The sequence below is a fragment of the Pristiophorus japonicus genome, chromosome 8 (genome assembly GCF_044704955.1).
Source record: "Pristiophorus japonicus isolate sPriJap1 chromosome 8, sPriJap1.hap1, whole genome shotgun sequence".
Classification (NCBI taxonomy): domain Eukaryota; kingdom Metazoa; phylum Chordata; class Chondrichthyes; family Pristiophoridae; genus Pristiophorus; species Pristiophorus japonicus.
Window position 1 is genome coordinate 119,539,960 of NC_091984.1, and position 20,095 is coordinate 119,560,054.

At 41.7% G+C, this 20,095-nt stretch overlaps 1 protein-coding gene across 1 annotated transcript in view; it reads left to right on the plus strand.

Annotated features, from left to right (window-relative positions):
* Positions 1–13,036, plus strand: part of plpp6 (phospholipid phosphatase 6) — a 42,697-nt gene extending 29,661 nt beyond the window's left edge. The window contains exon 2 of the mRNA XM_070887358.1: positions 7,618–13,036. Within this exon, the coding sequence (XP_070743459.1) occupies positions 7,618–7,991 (374 nt within the window). The 3' untranslated portion in view covers positions 7,992–13,036. The remainder of the gene's footprint in view (positions 1–7,617) is intronic.
* Positions 13,037–20,095: the final 7,059 nt, after the last annotated feature.

Consider the following 20,095-nt stretch of genomic DNA (forward strand, 5'->3'; position numbering starts at 1 on the left):
GTTGTGGTAGAAAATCAGCCATGATCTCATTGAATGGCGGAGTAGGCTCTAGGGGCCGAATGGCTTACTCCTGCTCCTAATTCTTATATTCTCTAGAATTTAGAAGAATGAGAGGTGATCTCATTTGTTTGTACTTAACTTAACTTTAATAAAAATATTCCTATATCAAACTTTAAAGTTTGCAGTTAGGATCACTTACAAACTCTTACGATCACTTACAAACTTCTAACCTTGTAAATTTACGTAACTTACAAAATACTTTTAATTTGAGAACTGTTACAACAGTAACAATAATAATAATAACAGCAGCAAAGAAAGGCTGCACCCATCACTCCTTCACTGCGCTTGGTCTTGGTGACTCCACCCCTGCCCGCAGGCAGTCATTTCTCGGGTTGGTACCAAGCTTATTCTTTTGAAATCTCGGTAATGCATGCTTCTTGATGGGGGAGGCAGGCGATAATGTGGAGGGCCCGGCTTGGGTTTCTTCAGAGGCTGGTCTAGGGATTGCAGTGGGAGTGGCAGTTGATTCTGTCAATGGGCGTGGGGTCAGGGCATGTTCCCTTATTGCAGCAACTAACTCTTCCCTCATGTGCCTTGACAGTGTATCAACTACCTGCGACGTTGCCTCCCTCATGTGCACTGACATTGTTTCAGCTGACTGAGACATTCCCTCCCTCATATTATCAGACAGTGTTCCCATTTCTCGTGAGAGTGTTGTTACTTCTCCCGACAGTCCCGATGCCTCATCACCCACCCCACTGATGGTGTCCGGGAGTGATCGGGTAAGGTTAATGCTCTCCGCACTCATTGCCATCATCTGAACCACATCTGTTAGATCCTGCACCTCAGGAGAGCACTGTAGAGCTCTCCTTCCCCTCCTCACTCTGGGTGTGGCTCGCTGCATCCCATTGGGACCCGCAGCCTCGGATGGTGGGGCCCTGGGTGTGCCTTGCTGCACCCCACAGGGACCCACAACCTTGGACGGTGGGGCATTGGGTGTGTCTCGCTGCACCCCACTGGAATCCCCAGTCTCGGACTGTGGGAAACCATGGAATGTCCCACCAACACTTCAACCACTCAGGGAAGGGGCTGGCACCTCAATGGGCAGCACCTGCACCTCCTCCAGAGTGAGTACAACAGTGGAGACTTCATCCATCCCCTCACCCTCAGCCCCATGCTCTTGGTCTGGAAGGTGGGATTGGAAGATGCTCTCCCCTTCAGGCTCGTCCGCGTCTGAAGAATCTTCTGCATCGTCAGGGTTGGCCTCAAGTTCTGCAAAATATAACAGAACAGACAAATGGTTAACAGCAGAGTTGAGGGCAGGGTGGGTGGCATGAGTAGGCTCTCACAGCGCAGGCAGCCGGTTGATTTGAAGGACTACGATGAATGACAGCACATTGCATCAACCAAAGCCTAGCTGGCGGAGACATCCCCATGAACTGAAGCATGGCTAGCCTGCGCAGTACTTAACATTTAGCAAAGTCAGACTGGAATTTGCAGGACTTACCCTCTCCCTCGAGTGTAGGCCCAGCTTGTGCAGTGGTGGTTGCTTTTCTCCAGGCAGGACCCATCAAAGCAGCGACCCTGTCTTCCAAGGGTGTCAGTGGGTGTAGATTTGCTGGGTCTCCTCCTGTTCGAGTTCTTTCTTGTTTGTTGTGTGCCACTTTCCTCTGCAAAGATAAAAATATAACTTTTTAGAGAAGATGTCTTTCTGCTGGGTGGGACATACAGATGGTCACATTTACAATTGCAATTCCAATGAATAAATGAAAATATTACTTATACTAACTACTTGACCCAAGGTCCTGCCACTTTTTGCACTGGCCTCCAGACCTCGGGGTGGTCACCATTGCGCAGTAATCCTGTGCAAGTTGGTTCCAGCGTATATTCATCTCTTTTGGTGGATCTTTTATGTGACCACTGCTGGTGTCCAGCTTGTGCCATCTGGCCTCAATCACAGTAACTAGTGCCTCCACTTCATCCTGTAAGAAATTCTTGGTCCTTGCACCGCGTTGCATCTTTTATTGCAGCTCCAATTTTTCCAATGAGAATTAAAGTTCTCACACACAACTGGCTCTTTAAAAATGGCTGAATGCAGACCGTGAGCTGTACTGGGTATATGCGCCATAGGACTGACATCAAAATCGTCCTTTTTTTTTCGCAGAAGGGGCAGCATCGTATTTTCAGCAGAGACATTAAGCTCCACCCCACCCCCCAAGGCTACAGGACAGGCTGTGCGGCGCCAATTAAAAAAAAAATAGAATGGGGAAACTTGCTACTGTTTTTTTGGAGTAGTTGGGGCCAAGAAAAACGGACATAACTCTGGCAATACACCAAAAAACAGCATTGGGGAAAATTGAGCCCTCTGTAACTGCAGTGATTTTTCTTTTAGCGGTTCCTTTCCCACCCCCTTTGTGAAAAATCATTGGCAGCACCAATTCAGGCCCCAGTTTGTTAATATAACCATGATTTTGTCGCAATGGATCTCAATGATCGGTTCATTGCTTTCGCAGTCTTTTTTGACCTTGTGGATACCTAGATGTAAAGGATTGTGCAATTCTTTCTATATGGAAAATGCTTTGTACTTAATTAGATTTTGCTTGTAAAGTATTTTTTTTTTAAATGTGCATTGTAACAAAAATAAAATTCCCTGGGTGAGTGAGGTTAATTGGAAAGACATGTTAGCCATTAGGTGGTTTTGAGATCAAGTTCCAGAGCTGTATTGTGTTCAAATTTGCACATTGTGCCTTTGCTGATATTTATTGGTCCTTGGTCAGACAAAACCAATGCATTCACTATCTGTGGAGGAAATTATTTTGTTTTCTCTCTCGCACCTGACTAGTTGTCAGAGGAACATATGATTTGATCAATTAAAGACGAAATGTTGTTGGTGAGGAAAGTTTGCATATTGACAGATCCTTGTAAATTTCTGGCTCTGGATGTGAAGAAAGCAACATGAAATGACTGCCTTTCTTTCTCTTTTAAAAAAAAACCTTTTGACACTTTGAAGTGTAATGAATTCAAAGCATGTATAATTAATATACTACCATTATATGTTTACAAATGGGCTTGGCAATATGGGAGCGTTGAGAAATCAAAAAACAGTTCAACTCAATATCGAGGTGTATATCTAAACCGTGTCCCAGTTCCTCATGTATTCTCTTTATTGCCAATGAATTATAAATGTTGGAAGCAGCTGTGATGGCTTGCAGGGCAACTCGGACAACAACTTCCTGATTTCCATGTTTAACTGCGCAATGTGCGGATGCTGGAAGTTGCTGTCCGATTTACTCCATAATAATGGTGAATGCTGATTGCCTCACTGTTGTTCCGACCACAAAATCCTGGTCTGCAAGAATAACGGTGAGGTTGTTACCACTCACTGTTATTAAGGAGTAAATTGGACAGCAGCTTCTAGAAGTTGCTGCCTGAGTTGCTCTGCTCCTCCCCAAGCCTTGTGACGCCGGTACATAAGAATGTAAGAAATAGGAGCAGGAGTAGGCCATACGGCCCCTCGAGCCTGCTCCGCCATTCATTAAGATCATGGCTGATTTGGTCTTGGCCACAACTCCACTTTCCTGCCTGTTCCCCATAACCCTCGACTCCCCTGTTCTTCAAAGATTTTTCTATCTCAGCCTTGAATATATTCAATGAGGCAGCCTCCACTGCTCTCTGGAGAATTCCAAAGATTCACAACCCTCGGAGAAGAAATTCCTCCTCATCTCCATCTTAAATGGGCGACCCCTTATTCTGCAACTATGCCCCCTAGTTCTAGATTCCTCCAAGGGGGGAAACATCCTCTCAGCATCTACCCTGTCAAGCCCCCACAATCTTGTTTCAATGAGGTTACCTCTCATTCTTCTAAACCCCAATGAGTATAGGCCCAATCTGCTCAACCTTTCCTCATAAGACAACCCCTTCATCCCAGGAATCAACCCGTGAACCTTCTCTGAACTGCCTCCAATGCAAGTATATCCCTCCTTAAATAAGGAGCCCAAAACTGTACGCAGTTGGTCTCACCAACGCTCTGAACAGTTGTAGCGAGACTTCCCTACTTTATACTCCATCCCCCTTGCAATAAACACCAACATTCCATTTGCCTTACTAATTACTTGCTGTACCTGCATGCTATTTGTGTTTCATGTACGAGGACACCCAGATCCCTCTACTGCAGTATTCTGTAGTCTCCATTTAAATAATATTTTGCTCTTCTATCTTCCTATTAAAGTGGATAACCTCACATTATCCCACATTATACTTCATCTGCCAAATTTTTGCCCACTCACTTAACCTATAAGAACAATAGGAGCAGGAGTAGGCCATATGGCCCCTCGAGCCTCCTCCGCCATTTAATAAGATCATGGCTGATCTGATCACGGACTCAGCTCCGCTCCCCATAAGCCCTTATCCCCTTATTGTTTGAGAAACTGTCTCTTTCTGTCTTAAATTTATTCAATGTCCCAGCTTCCACAGCTCTCTGAGGCAGCGAATTCCACAGATTTACAACCCTCTGAGAGAAGAAATCTTTCCTCCTCTCAGTTTTAAATGGGCAGCCCCTTATTCTAAGATCATGCCCTCTAGTTCTAGTCTTCCCCCATCAGTGGAAACATCCTCTCTGCATCCACCTTGTCAAGCCCCCTCATAATCTTATACATTTCGAAAAGATCACCTCTCATTCTTCTGAATTCTAATGAGTAGAGGCCCAACCTACTTGACGTTTCCTCATAAGTCAACCCCCTCGTCCCCGGAATCAACCTAGTGAACCTTCTCTGAACTGCCTCCAAAGCAAGTATATCCTTTCGTAAATATGGAAACCAAAACTGCATGCAGTATTCCAGGTGTGGCCTCACCAATACCTTATATAGCTGTAGCAAGACTTCCCTGCTTTTATACTCCATCCCCTTTGCAATAAAGGCCAAGATACCATTGGCCTTCCTGATCACTTGCTGTACCTGCATACTATCCTTTAGTGCATGTGTTTCATGCACAAGTACTCCCAGGTCCTGCTGTACTGCAGCACTTTGCAATCTTTCTCCATTTAAATAATAACTTGCTCTTTGATTTTTTTCTGCCAAAGTGCATGACCTCACACTTTCTAACATTATACTCCATCTGCCAAATGTTTGCCCACTCACATAGCCTGTCTATGTCCTTTTGCAGATTTTTTGTGTCCTCCTCACACATTGCTTTTCCTCCCATCTTTGTATCGTCAGAAAACTTGGCTACGTTACACTCCGTCCCTTCTTCCAAGTCGTTAATATAGATTGTAAATAGTTGGGGTCCCAGTACTGATCCCTGCATCACCCCACTAGTTACTGGTTACCAACCAGAGAATGAACCATTTATCCCGACTCTCTGTTTTCTGTTAGTTAGCCAATCCTCTATCCATGCTAATATATTACCCCCAACCCCGTGAACTTTTATCTTGTGCAGTAACCTTTTATGTGGCACCTTGTCAAATGCCTTCTGGAAGTCCAAATACACCACATCCACTGGTTCCCCTTTATCCACCCAGTTCGTTACATCCTCAAAGAACTCCAGCAAATTTGTCAAACATGACTTCCCCTTCATAAATTCATGCTGACTCTGCCTGCTTGTTACATTCTCAGAGAACTCTTAAAAAATTTGTCAAACACAATTTCCCTTTCATAAAACCATGTTGACTCTGCTTGACTGTATTATGATTTTCAAAATGTCCTGCTACTACTTCCTTAATAATGGATTCCAGCATTTTCCCAACGACTGATGTTAGGCTAATTGGCCTATCGAATCCTGCTTTCTGTCTCCCTCCTTTCTTGAATAACCGTTACATTTGCGGTTTTCCAATCTGCTGGGACCTTTCCAGAATCTAGGGAATTTTGGAAGATTACAACCAATGCATCCACTATCACTGCAGCCACTTCTTTTAAGACATCAGGATGCAAGCCATCTGGTCCAGGGAACTTGTCAGCCTTTTGTCCCATTAGTTTGCCTAGTACTTTTTCTCTAGTGATGATGATTGTTTTAATTTCCTCCCTCCCTTTTTCCCCTGATTTTCTACTACTATTGGGATGCTTTTATTGTCTTCTACCATGAAGACAGATACCAAATATTTGTTGAAAGTCTCTGCCATTTCCTTGTTTCCCATTATTAATTTCCCAGTCTCAACCTCGTCGAGAGACATGTCATTCAAATACATGAAGGGCATGATTTTGCGATATTTGCCCATTAGATACCCACTAAAGATGCCAGAAAAAATTAGGGCTAGCCCATTTAATTGTAAGTGAATTTTTAACGGCGTAATAAGTCCAAATTACTGCCAAACAACCTCTGTGGCACTGAAAATTTACTTTTACAAGTGTGAAGTCTCATTCCTTCAGATTTAAATTGTTAGAGATTTTTTTTTAAACTATTAAGGTTTCACTTTCTGTCTCATCTCTTAATCCCATCTTTTGTTTCCTCTCTATTTCACTTACTGTACATGATTTTACATTGAATTAAATATTCCCACTTGCACTTCCTGGTTTCGACTATGTGTCTCAGTAAGGATTCTTCAATCTGATTGGTTGAGGAGACACGCTGTTGCTTTTCCTTTTCGCACAGGTCCCCGATGCCGTGTAGAGGGCGCTGCGCTGTTTCGGTTCTCTAGTAATTACCGCAAATCGCAGTGCAACAGGCAAAGAAATTACATGGGCAAGTGTAATCTCGTTAGGCGCTGTTTGTTCGCCGCTGATCGCAAAATTTGGGCCATACAATTTCCTTTAACTAATAATGAGCAAGGCCATGGGCGATCAGCCAGTGTGTATTGAAAATAAGACACAAATTCCTTTCTTGTCAGTCCCGGCAAGGTAGTTGGATGTTTGAGCATCTCTTTAGGTAATATCTCAAACTGCATGTTTTCTAGTCCTAGTGTGTGAAATGGGTTTAATACGTTATTTCCTTGCATCTACAATATCTATGCTTACAGATTGGTCCATGTGTAAATGATTTGACATGAGCAGCTCTCTTATTTTCAAAATCCTGGTATTTCTGTGAATTCATGTGTTGCAGACTTATATCTATCCCCTGCTAAATATATTTTTTAAACCAAATTTTTATACATTTTGTAATATGGTAATTTAAATTTTTGCCCCATGCTGATCAGAGAATTCACACTGATGTAATACTGGAGTTCCTTAACTACCCATGTATCATTAAGTCGCCATTGCTTCTTTGCAGAAGACAATCCCACAATGCATGGGTTCTAAAATAAATGTTTTCATTTAATATTTCTGCTTCCATATCTTTGATTACAAATGCATAGGCATAGAGAGTTCAGTGCTCTGCATAATCATGGAATAGGGGTTTGTTCTGTGATTGAGGAATGCTTTAATATGTGCATCTCCTAAGGAAGTTGTGCCCGACTGTGCAGGAGACTGACGCCATCTGTACTATGAAGCTGTGATTTAAATATAAAGGTCTTTCTCACAAATGGAATTAAAACTCCAATTCGAAATTGCACATAAAATGACTTCTGCTTCCGATCTGTAGCCCGAGAGTTCAGTAGTTCATGACCGTCAAACAGTTCGATGTGGCGGGGAGCCATGTTATTGTACATTGGTTTACAAAGTCTAATAATCGGTTTGTTTTCTTGTTTAGCTTTGATCTTGGATCTGGTCCTGGTAGGCATTGTCAAGTCGCTGGTCCGCCGGCGTCGTCCCACACACAACAAGATGGACATGTTTGCTACGTTCTCCGTGGACAGATACTCGTTCCCGTCGGGCCATGCGACCAGAGCAGCAATGGGAGGCCGATTCTTCCTCAATCACTTGGTTTTAGCTGTTCCGCTGCGTATTCTGGTAGTGCTGTGGGTGTGCATCGTGGGACTCTCGCGAGTGATGCTGGGAAGGCACAATGTGACTGATGTTGTTTGTGGATTTATCATGGGGTATCTACAGTATAGCCTGGTGGAGTATATGTGGTTGTCATCCAGTAACCTGGAGATATTTCTGAGATTGTGGGAACTTAAATAATTATATCGAAGTGCAGATTTATTTTTAAGTACGTGTTCTAACTTATAAGTATACTGTATACCCGAAATGATACGTAGCTTGGTAGGGCTGAAGTGCACAATTACTTGATTTTATATATGTTGTGACCATTCACTTTGAGACAGCATTCTATTCTAGCCAACCTAGGTTAATGTTCAAAACTGCCAACACAACCTCTACTAAAACATTCTGCTTATTTCCCATTTTTGTACATTTGTCTGTTTAGGTGAGAGGAGACAGGTTGAAATGAGTGTTTTCCATTCTTTGTCCAGTGACTATGATGTATCACCACGTTGTGTATAGTGTAGGTCAGATATACTTTTCAGGCTTTTGTTTTATGAGCCTCAAAACTAAAAAGCACCCTTACCACTAGCCCAGTGTGACATGACATTATAGCCTCCCAGGTTATAAATGGTAAGTCTGTGATGTATTTCACGACAGTTTTCCTAATGTGGTTTCTTCTCCACGAGCACATAGGTAGTCTGTCCTGAATTCATTTGGTCTCATTGGAGGAAGGAGACCATCTGTCCCACCTATTTGAGCTAGATTTTAGGCAGGTCCCAGAGGCAAAAGCAAAGTATTCTCTCTGACTCTGCCCAATACATTCTGTGCTAACCAGGAACGTGTGTAAAATGCAATCTGTAGGTTTTTTTGGTAATAACAAAAAGGGAAAGTTCAATAAAATGCACACCCTTAATTGCCTCTGTAGTTGTAATATATTTTAAAATAGATCCTGGTCATTCCATTACGGACTTTGTAAGTTTTGAGAAATTTTCATTTTTTTCCCCTTTTTTTAAGTAGGGTTCAGATAGAGCTGAAAAACAAGGTGTCTATTTGTTTAGGGCAGGTACACATTTGTGTCAGTCAGGGATGTGAATTAACTCTTAAGATTTTTCCACAGGACACTGTTGCCATACCTTGTTCATATTTTTACTGAAGGTAACACTTTTTCCCCTGTATGAGTACCAACCCACCAAAGAGAAAAACGTCCGTACTTCTGATGCGCTTGCAGTTTTTTTCCTGCTACTTGCTGTTGTCTTTCCAGCTGTTTGTTTCTTTGTTTCTTTTTGGACCACTGCGGTTTCTCCAGCTCTTCTCGCTTGTGTTCTCTCGTTCCCTTTTTCTTTCACTATGTCCCTCGTAAATGCTTGTTTTATCTATCTGTGTGTGTCTATCTCTCTCCTTTTTCTCGCTCTCGCTCTCGCTCTCCTCTCACTCTTACTCTTACTCCCTTGCCTTCACTCTCCACCACACCCCCTCGTCCCACTCTCTCCAGGGGCAGTGTTTGCCTTGCAGGAGCCCCATGCTAGACAAACATGATCACTGGATCCGCTCAGGGGCCTCCGTGCAATTGCGCGACACGGTCCTAACGCCGTCTCTTGCGTCCATGTCCATCCATCCCCCTCTTGCATGCGTGTTCTCTCTCTCACTCTATTTCTATCTTTGCATTGTTTTCTCTCAGCGACCATCAGAACGCTGTTGGCAAGTGAGGCTGCTGCAGCATCCTCTGCAATGTTTAAGCAGATTATTAAGGGAATGGATCACGCTCACATCGGGGAGCCTGGGATCATCCCACCTGTGAAAACTAAAACCCCAGCAAATATTGCTTTGAAGCCATACTGGGTCTTCCTCGTCTGTTGAAGACTAATTGATAGATTGATTGCTATGATTAGTCAACGGCGCTATTATTGTATCATGCTACTATCGGGATGAACTAGATGGGTCTTGTTTTTTTTTCATGTGTTATTTTTACAGAGGCAGGTGAGATGGGAGAGGGAAGCACATTGGCTCAATCACTTTTAAAAATCTTTCCCCTCCTCCCTTTTCCCCGAGCACCACTTTCCATCACAGTAAATTGACTTAATAGCTCGCAGAATGACTTAGCGGCACAGTGTATCCATCTATCTATAGTGGAAAAATCAGTAATATAAAGTGTAAACATGATTTGCATTTCCCTTGTTCCTGTGTCTTCTTCCTGCCCCCTCCCCCCCAACCAACAAAACAAAGCCATTCCTTTCTGTACACAAGATAAACCAGTGGTTTGTGTGTGTATTTGATTTTTAAATATTTTATTGTAAGTTTCTTCTCTTTCCCCATCCAATGGTGCCTTTTTCCCTGGCAGCTACTGACATAACGTTATGAGTGGGGAATGCTGAACACAACCTATTGTTCCTATCTGGAGTAGGGAGTGCTATAAAAATGTCTGCTCCAAAGCTGCTTCTGACCAGCAGTTTCAAAGCATGTGGCGTAAATGCACTGATAAGTACAGGTATCTCCCTATACAATATTTAGCTTTTTATAACTATTCCACAAAATGCACTTCTCCTTCCAGAAACTTTTTTTACTATCAACCGGGAGCAATTCTTATACTTTTGACTTTTTGTGACATTCCAGAACCCATATCCTCCATGTAAGTATATAGTAAAGATCCAGCCACGTTGTCAGTGTGTGTAAAATAGATGTGGTGTTTTTAGGTGTCACAGTATTAAGTATTTGTATAGCCGGTGTGTCTTTGTTGTCTGTTCTGTGCTGTGTTACAATATATAGCACTGGCTTGTGTTTTGTATGGGAGTTGTACAATGCTTCTGCAAGACATGAAAACAGTTTGTACAGAAGTCCCACATCACTTACATGGCTCCCATCTGAGGCAGCAGCAAGCAAATTGATGTTCCCCCAAATCACCAACACAGCTTAGATATTAGTTTCTATTGTGGTGGGTTTACAACTTCCCAGTTTACACCATGCATGTACTACGTAGATTTACCAGATATTAAGGAACTTGTTGCCTTTTAATCAGTATGCAATACGTGTTATAAAATGAAACAAATTGTGGAGTCGTTATTTTTTAAATATACCAATTTAGGCCAGTTTTGCTATTAGAGCCAACTGGATTCTACATCCATATTTATTTACAAATATGGATTGTACCAGTTGTATGCAGATGCAAAAGTGTTCAAGTGCTGCAGACACTGTCTTGGAGTGTCCTACTGGAGTAAAGACTCCTTTCACATTGTTAAAATACAGCCATGATCCTATCATGCTAAAATGCATTTATTTGTAAATAAACAAAATTATAATAATATGTTGGCATCCTTTTGTAATTATGATCTTCAGTATGGTGGCTAAGATGTCCAAATATTTGCTTGAATAATATGATCTGTGATATTAGAACTAGGCAACTGAGCCATGTAACTGGAATAAATCCTTCACTTCCTACAACGTAGAGCTGTAGTATTATGAACCTTGTATTCGTGGTGTGTAATAATACTTAAATGTGTTTGTGCACAAATATAATCAAATAACAGTGAAACATTTTTGTGGCTAATGTGTATAATTTAGGAATTATGATGAAAATGTGTTTTCTTTTTGGGAACACTGATTACCATAATAAATGTTTCTAATCGAGAGAATAATGTTCTGTGAAAAGTTACATCTGTGTTGTAATGCAAGTTATTTCAGGCTTTCTTAACAAACTTCCTTTGCATAATGATTGCAATTCTCAAGATTGGAATGCTATTAGGAGTGATCCCTCCTAACCAATTAGCGGCAGAATTGTTAATCAGCAATTCTATTGCTAGCTATAAATAAAACCTGACTGTATAATTGTGTTTGCTATTTTTGCAAAAACAGAATGCACAGAGAAGCAGCAATTCTTCTCGCTTACTGGGCCTGCCACATTTAATCAGTGCCTGAGGCAGTAGGATTCAGCCATGGCACTTTCTCATCTCCACCAGTCTGGCCACAACTCTGAATAGCCATGGTTTAATGTTTAGATTAGTAGTCGGCTCTGGAATATTTTAGGCTCTCTGGCCAGTTGGTCTTCATGCACAATGCTGGAATGAATACAAATATTAAGATACTATAGCTACCCACAGGTAAAGATAATGTCAGCATAGAGTGTTATAATAACTCTATAGGACAGAAATACTTAATTAATTTTTTTTAATGAAGATAAACACCTCAGTTCGTATCTTTTATTTGCATTTTCAAGTGTTTCAGTTTTTGATTCTATACTGGACCTCTTACAGGTTTTAAAATACTTTCCTGTCTTCTTTGCTTCCTACTTCCCATAATGACCCAAATCAAATGAATCTTTGGCCAAAAACCGGTTCACGAGGCGGTTTTTAAGCACAGGGTTGCTTTGGATCACATCCAATATGGGGTTTGTAATTTGAGTGCTATGCACGCTTTTCAGTTTTATATTACAACAGTGACTACACTTCAAAAGTACTTCATTGGCTGTAAAGTGCTTTGGGATGTCCGGTGGTCATGAATGTGAGACTTTCTTTTTTCGCTGAGGGAAATCTGTGCTTTGTGAAATGACTCATTTCAGATGAGATTCAGGCAAGGTTTTGGGGGAGGTGGGAAAGGAGGTGACTTTCCTAGATAGCTTTAATTGAAACCGTTTTCTTTAGTATTTGATTAGAAAGGATCTTGAGTGATATTGGCTGAGTACACTTGAAGATCATATCTGAACAGAGAGTGCTTTAAAATGTAATTTAATAAATACAAAATGTCACAAAATGATGCATTGCGCTGAAGAAATTTGTTAATGTGCAATAGCAAAGGAGTGTATCCATCTACAGATCTTTTGTAGGATTGTTCTGGATTTGGGAATTACATTATTTTTTGCCATATTACCATGCAACAAGTGGTCTGTCACAAATGTCTGTTCATCAGCACTTCTAGTTAATATGCACTGTCTCAGCAATTCAGGAGATGTATCTAGTTTGAAAAGCTGCCATAAATAACTGTTTCTTTGTAAAGATACTGTAAAGAGTATTATAAGAGCTTTTTTATGTTTGCTTTCTACAGATATTTAAATATAACTTGTTTGTTCCAGTTCTTCCCAGTTAAAGACGTTTAATGTGTCTGATATTGATGTCTATATTCTATCTTCAAAAATAATAGTGATATGTTAAAGTAACTTGCTGTGTGTAAAAATAAGATTCGGTGAACAGACCCGGTTACAACTGTGCAATTGTGTTTAAATATTTTGTGACTCCTAAATGATTTTCTACAATAAAAGTCATGTGTGTGAACTTTGCTTATTTTGTTCCTTCTACACATTCCATATGCAGTAAACTGAGCTTTGGTGTTTAACCAAAATATTCATGATCCCATTGCATGTCTATTGTATCAATGTGCTTCTATGACCCGTATGTTCCTCATCACGTTCCACATGTATACCTTGTTCACATCCCACCATCGACAACATTAAAAGCCTTGTTTACTATAATGTAAAGTCTCCAATTAGTCTAAGCAAAGCTAGTCTTGCAGTTGTGAAGCATAATGATGGAGCCTGTATCAGGTTTCATGTATTCAAAACATTTCAATTTATTTTTGTGCACATTAGAAGATTACCACTTTCAAATGGCTCATTTGATAAATGCACTGATCTAGGGTAGTGTGGAGTCGTACTGGTCAAGAAGATCTCTAGTTTGTGCTGGGTTATCCAGTCTCAGCTAGGGCAAGAGTGAGGATGTTAAAATTTGTCTTCAGTCTCCCTGGTCTATGATGGTGAAATGAATAAGGATTGCAATTTCTGATTACTGTCCCATGACCCCCTAGTCTGTGTGTCCCAAGTGAGAACGGGGCAAAGCTTTGCTTATAGGGCTGCATATAGTGACGTGATCCGGCCAGAATGGAGATGGTTAATTCCCCCGTCAATCACGACTGGAGACTGCACCGCTAAGTGACTGGAATTGGTTTAATGCATGGAATTTGTGTTGTGTAACTCTCCACCCACTCATTGGAGAAATAATCAATTTGTATCTCCACTTCCATTTTACTGAATAAATAATCCTGCTTTTATTGGGAGACTTTGCTGTAGTTTCGGTCACAGGTTCTATTTGCTGTAGTATGTAAAAACTCTGCTGAGTAAATAGATTGCTATATGTCCTGCGCCACCTCCAACTCATTGGCTGACACAGTGGTGTCAATACTCACTGTTGCACTATAATTTTTTCCCTCCCTCCAAATGTTGAATAACAGGTTCACATGTGAAGCATGTGGCTGAGGTAACAGAGGATTATTGGCACACATGAAGCCATACTCGAGCATGACTTGCCACCTTTGCTTACATGATATGGTTATGCATGTAAACGCAAATTATTATAGGTATAATGTTTAGGGATTTGGGGAGATGTGGTACGGGCCTATATAAATGCATTTCTTTCAGGAGAGAAGGGATGAGACAAGGACTAAAGCAATGACACGGTACTTAGTTTTTTGTTGTAGATCTTTTGTGGGGGGTGGGGAGGGGGGTAACAAATTGGGCTTTCGCTGAAATAAGAAATTGACTTTGGGTAGCACAGTGGTGGCCTTGGTCTCTACTGCTATTGCTGACATCCTGTTGGTTTCCGAATAAGCATTTTTCTGTGCTGGCCTTGATATTCTGGCTTACAGTTGACTTTGTTACCTTAAGAGCTGATTCCCCTTCGTGATACTTTGGCATCCACTCTTAGTTTTGAGAGCTCCAGTGCCAATTTTCACAGTGTCTCCATCTGCACCCAGCTTAAGCTTGGTCTGGAATCTCCCTCTTTAGTCTGTTGACAACTGCCTAAGCCGTGGAGTCTCACGCACCATGTCCGTGTGTATTATTATCAAACTTCCCACCTACACATCACTGAACATCATTTTCCACAAAAAAGAACCACTCTTTACAAATAAACTGCGACTTCATCCACGGTTTGCCTCCAAAGGAAACAAAATGTAAGTAAGCATCTTTTGCTTTATATAGTTGAGACCCTGTGTTCAGTGCTCGGATGTAGTGTGTTTTCAAAGTTTATGAAAGTAATGAATAATAAGCCAGCTTGACTGTAATAGTTATTATTTCTGTGCAGGATTGACAGCTGTACAAATGCTAGTTTAAAAATAAAAATAAAATGTTTAACAAACCTGAAGAATGCAGATAAAACTAAATTAACAGTCAGAATGGCAAATTCCTGCTTTTGCGTGTAAAAGTACTTTGTTAACTTTATTTGACCAGAAGGGGGGGGGGGGGAGTTTCAGCTGCAGTCATGTGGAGTTTAAATTAGTTAAAATAATAAGCCTCAAACAGCTCTAAAATTCCACTTGCTCTAAGTTTCTTGTTCACTGAAGTAAAAAGCCATGTTGTTGCTGTATTATGTAGGAATGTAACACCTATTGAATGCTAGAAATGATCAGAAATATAATCATATTTCTGAGCTAGCCAGTTTGCAATAATGTAATGTTAGCAATGTGTTTCTTACAACAATTTGTTTTACTGAAAATAAACTTATTTAAATGATTTTGTTTGTAAACAAAATACACAACACATTGTCAGATTGAGATTTTTATCTATCTAGTCTAGAAGAGACTTCAGGATTAATTTATACTATGATGTTGCTATGAAAATAAATTTGTGTTGATATATTCCAGTGAGGAGGAAAGGGTGTAAGAGAAAAGATAGCCATCCGTGGATAACTGAAGAACTAAAGGACGGTATCCAATTAAAAACAAGGGCATACAAAGTGGCCAAAACTACTGGGAGGACAGAAGACTGGGAAGCTTTTAAAAGCCAGCAAAGAACGACTTTTAAAAAAAAAAAATGCTTAAGAAAGGAAAGATAGACTATGAAAGTAAATTAGCACAAAATATTAAAACAGATAGCAAGAGTTTCTATAGGTATATAAAAAGGAAAAGAATGGCTAAAGTAAATGTTGGTCCCTTAAAGGACGAGACCGGGGAACTAGTACTGGGGAACAGGGAGCTGGCAGAAACTCTGAACAAATATTTTGTATCAGTCTTTACGACAGAGGACACTAACAATATTCCAACAATGGATAGTCAAGGGGCTATTGGGGTGGGGGTGGGGGGTGGGGGGGGGGGGGGGAGAACTTATCACAATCACTAAGGAGGTAAGATAATGGGACTAAAGGCAGATAAATCCCCTGGACCTGTTGGCTTGCATCCTAGGGTCTTAAGAGAAGTAGCGGCAGGGATTGTGGATGCATTGGTTGTAATTTACCAAAATTCCCTGGATTCTGGGGAGGTCCCAGCAGATTGGAAAACTGCAAATGTAACGCCCCTATTTAAAAAAGGAGGCAGACAAAAACTACAGACCAGTTAGCCTAACATCTGTGGTTGAGAAAATGTTGGAGTCCATTATTAAAGAAGCAGTAGCAGGACATTTGGATAAGCAAAATTCAGTCAGGCAGAGTCAGCATAGATTTATGAAGGGGAAGTCATGTTTGACAAATTTGCTGGAGTTCTTTGAGGATGTAATGTACAGAGTGGATAAAGGGGAATCAGTGGATGTGGTGTGTCTGAACTTGGCCAGAAGGCATTTGACAAGGTGCCACATAAAAGGTTACTGCACATGCTAAAAGTACACGGTTTGGGGGTAATATATTAGCATGGATAGAGGATTGGCTAACTAACAGAAAACAGAGAGTCGGGATAAATGGTTCATTCTCTGGTTGGCAACCAGTAACTAGTGGGGTGCTGCAGGGATCAGTTCTGGGACCCCAACTATTTACAATCTATATTAACGTTGATTAGTTGGAAGAAGGGACGTAGCCAAGTTTGCTGACGATACAAAGATGGGAGGAAAAGCAATGTGTGAGGAGGACACAAAAAAATCTGCAAAAGGACATAGACAGGCTAAGTGAGTGGGCAAAAGTTTGGCAGATGGAGTATAATGGTGGAAAGTGTGAGGTCATGCACTTCGGCAGAAAAAAAACCAAAGAGCAAGTTATTTAAATGGAGAAAGATTGCAAAGTGCTGCAGTACAGCGGGACTTGGGGATACTTGTGCATGAAACACAAAAGGATAGTATATAGGTACAGCAAGCGATCAGGAAGGCCAATAGTATCTTGGCCTTTATTGCAAAGGGGATGGAGTATAAAAGCAGGGAAGTCTTGCTACAGCTAGTGGCCTGTGGGCACCATTGGAGCAGGCCGGGGAGCGGAAGGAGCAGTGTGGTGGCCTGTCCCAGCAATCTGCGCGGCCCCCGGCCTGTGAGCACCATCGGAGCAGGCCGGGGAGCGGAAGGAGCAGCGTGGAGGCATACCACTCCAGGGAGCAGCACGTGCTGGAGCAGGAGAGCAACGGCAGTGAAGAGGGATGTCACCAAGGTTTAGGTCGATGATTGGAGCATGGGCAGGAGCGGCGAGGTCGGGGCGAAGGAGTGGCGAGAGACTGTAGAGGGACATGGAAAGGCGTGAGTTTGGGGCCCAGAAGAGGCGAGGGTCCAGGGGCAGCACAGGCCAGCCCACACTGCGATGTGTGCGCGCGCTAGGTCTGTGCAGCAGAGCTGGTCTCCAGTCGTCTTGGTTACTCCTTGCTATTGGACCAAGACCTAGCTCTGTCAAGCCCGTGTGGTGACTGGTGTGCAACGGTCACCACAAGGTAAAAAAAATCCAAACACAGGCATCTTCCACCCTTCAAGATTTAGTTCGGACCTGGAATTTTAGGTCCTTCATTGAAACACCTGTGAACTTTTTGACGTGGAAGCAAATCATCCTCGATTCGAGGGAACGCCTATGATGATGATGATATACAAGGTATTGGTGAGGGCACATCTGCGCGTGCAATTTTGGTTTCCATATTTATGAAAGGATATACTTGCTTTGGAGGCAGTTCAGTGAAGGTTCACTAGGTTGATTCTGGGGATGAGGGGGTTGACTTATGAGGAAAGGTTGAGTAGGTTGGGCCTCTACTCATTAGAGTTCAGAAGAATGAGAGGTGATCTTATTGAAATGTATAAGATTATGAGGGGGCTTGACAAGGTGGATGCAGAGAGGATGTTTCCACTGATGGGGGAGACTAGAACTAGAGGACATGATCTTAGAATAAGGGGCCGCCCATTTAAAACTGAGATGAGAAATTTCTTCTCAGGGTTGAAATCTCTGGAATTTGCTGCCTTGGAGAGCTGTGGAAGCTGGGACATGGAATAAATTTAAGACAGAAATAGACAGTTTCTTAAATGATGAGGGATTATGGGGAGCGGGCAGGGAAGTGGAGCTGAGTCCATGATCAGATCAACCATGATATTAAATGGTGGAGCAGGCTCAAAGGGCCATATGGCCTACTCCTGTTCCTATTTCTTATATTCTTATAAGGGGTTAGCTCTCAACACACAAGTTATCCAGAATATTGATTGGGTCCATTAGCTGGGGTACTGGATAAGGTGGTTAACAATTGTATATACTCAGTACTATTATCAGTTTGAGATAAAATGTGGGTGAAGGAGGGGTTGTTACTAAATGCCTGAGGATTATGCCTATGATAAACTTGCACCACAAGCTCTGTACTCTTGCCACTGATTCTATTCCCCTCCTCGGGCTGAACCAAGCTGTTTGCGTCCTGGGTGACTTAGCTAAGCTTCTGCCCCCATATCCTTTCCATCACAAAGATCGGCTAATTGCACCCCTGTAACATCGCCCGACTTTACCTCAACTATTCCAATTCCTCCCATTCTCCACCCTCCATAAACTTCAATTCTTCCAAAAATCTGCTGCCTGTATCCCACAACAAGTCCCACTCACCCATCACTCTATCCTCGCTGACTTACAAGGACCATTCCTTCATACAGAATAGGAATTTAAAGGGCAAGAAGATGAACTGATAGATATAGAACTTACTCTCAAAATGGTGATAGATGGACAAAGTACACTAAAGGGGAGCATAACATCAAGTCCTGATGGACCCCCAAAAAAATATTAAAGGAGGTGGCAAATGGAATTGGGGCATATTTTGACAAATTTCTCAGCACCAATAAATATGGCAATTTTCTTGGGGGACTGGAGAGAGGCAAATGTGATGGAAATTTATAAAAAGGGAATGAAGGATAATGGAGGAAAGTATAGGGCTGTGAGGTTGACATTGATTGCAAAATTAATAGAAAGTATTCTGAAAAGTACAATAATCAATAATAAGTAAACTTGTGGTTGATCGTGCTTGGCAAGCTTACTAGAATTCTTTGAGGATATAACAGGACCTCAGTAGATGTAACATACTAAGACTTTAGCATGGGGAAATTAGTTTATAAAGTAGGAAAGCTTTTGAAGTGGATAATTAACTGGTGTGTAAAGGACAGGGTGGGAGGAGGAGGGGAGTGGTTTGGGGTGGGCGGAGTGGGTTTGGGGGTGGCAGTGTGGGGGTAGTAGGTTTGAGGTGGGTTGGGGGGGGGGTGGAGTTAGTGAGGGAGAGAATGCTTAATGGTGACCTTACTGAGGTATTAAGACCTTTTTAAAGACTAGATAAACTGGATCTCAGAATGATGATCAATATCTCTAGGACAAGAAGACATTGATGCAAATTTAAACAAGAAAAGATGAATGCAGTTACAATATAACTTCACACAGTAGATAGTAAACCTATAGGGCTGGAATTTGCTGAAAAAATAATGGTGTGTGAACAACGCACGCCATTATTGATGTGCAAATCGGTCAGCAACTTGTGGCAAGGAAGAGAGACCCCGTGAATTGTGAATCGCCGCAAATTGCTGGATGATTTGTGCCGCTCCACCATTAACTTCGCGAAAATAACATTTCATCCATAATCTCTGAGTTTCATGAGGTTGCTGCAGTTGCACATTAATTGCCTATTAATTTGGCACGGAAAGTTAAGTCTAGTAATCAATAGGTCAAGTACCCTTTTTAACGATGTGATAATTGTTAATGACTCTCTTGCCCATAGTCAACAATTAAGTGTGGAGTCTCATTCCTTCAGATTGTGAATTGTTGTTGGAGATGTTAAAACTGTCAATTTTTTTAAAATTCTTTTCCTTTGTCTTTTTTTCTCTCCTAGTCCAATCCTTTTTCCCTCTCATTTTATTTCTCTTTCTGTACCTGATTTGACTCTACTTCACCCCCTTTAATTCACCTTCCTTCTCAATCCCTGCGCTGTTTATGTCTAATTTGATTGGTAAGGAGATGGACAGTTGGTCCTGTTGTTCACTGAAGTCCCAGATGCCCCATTGCACTCGCTATGCTGAAATCAGCTCATACTTCCAGCAATTTACAGGGCAAAAACATTTTGAGCTCGGAAAAGTCTGACTAACAGACTTTTGAGATGCCTCGCTCCAGCAAGATTTGAACCAATACAATAACCTACCT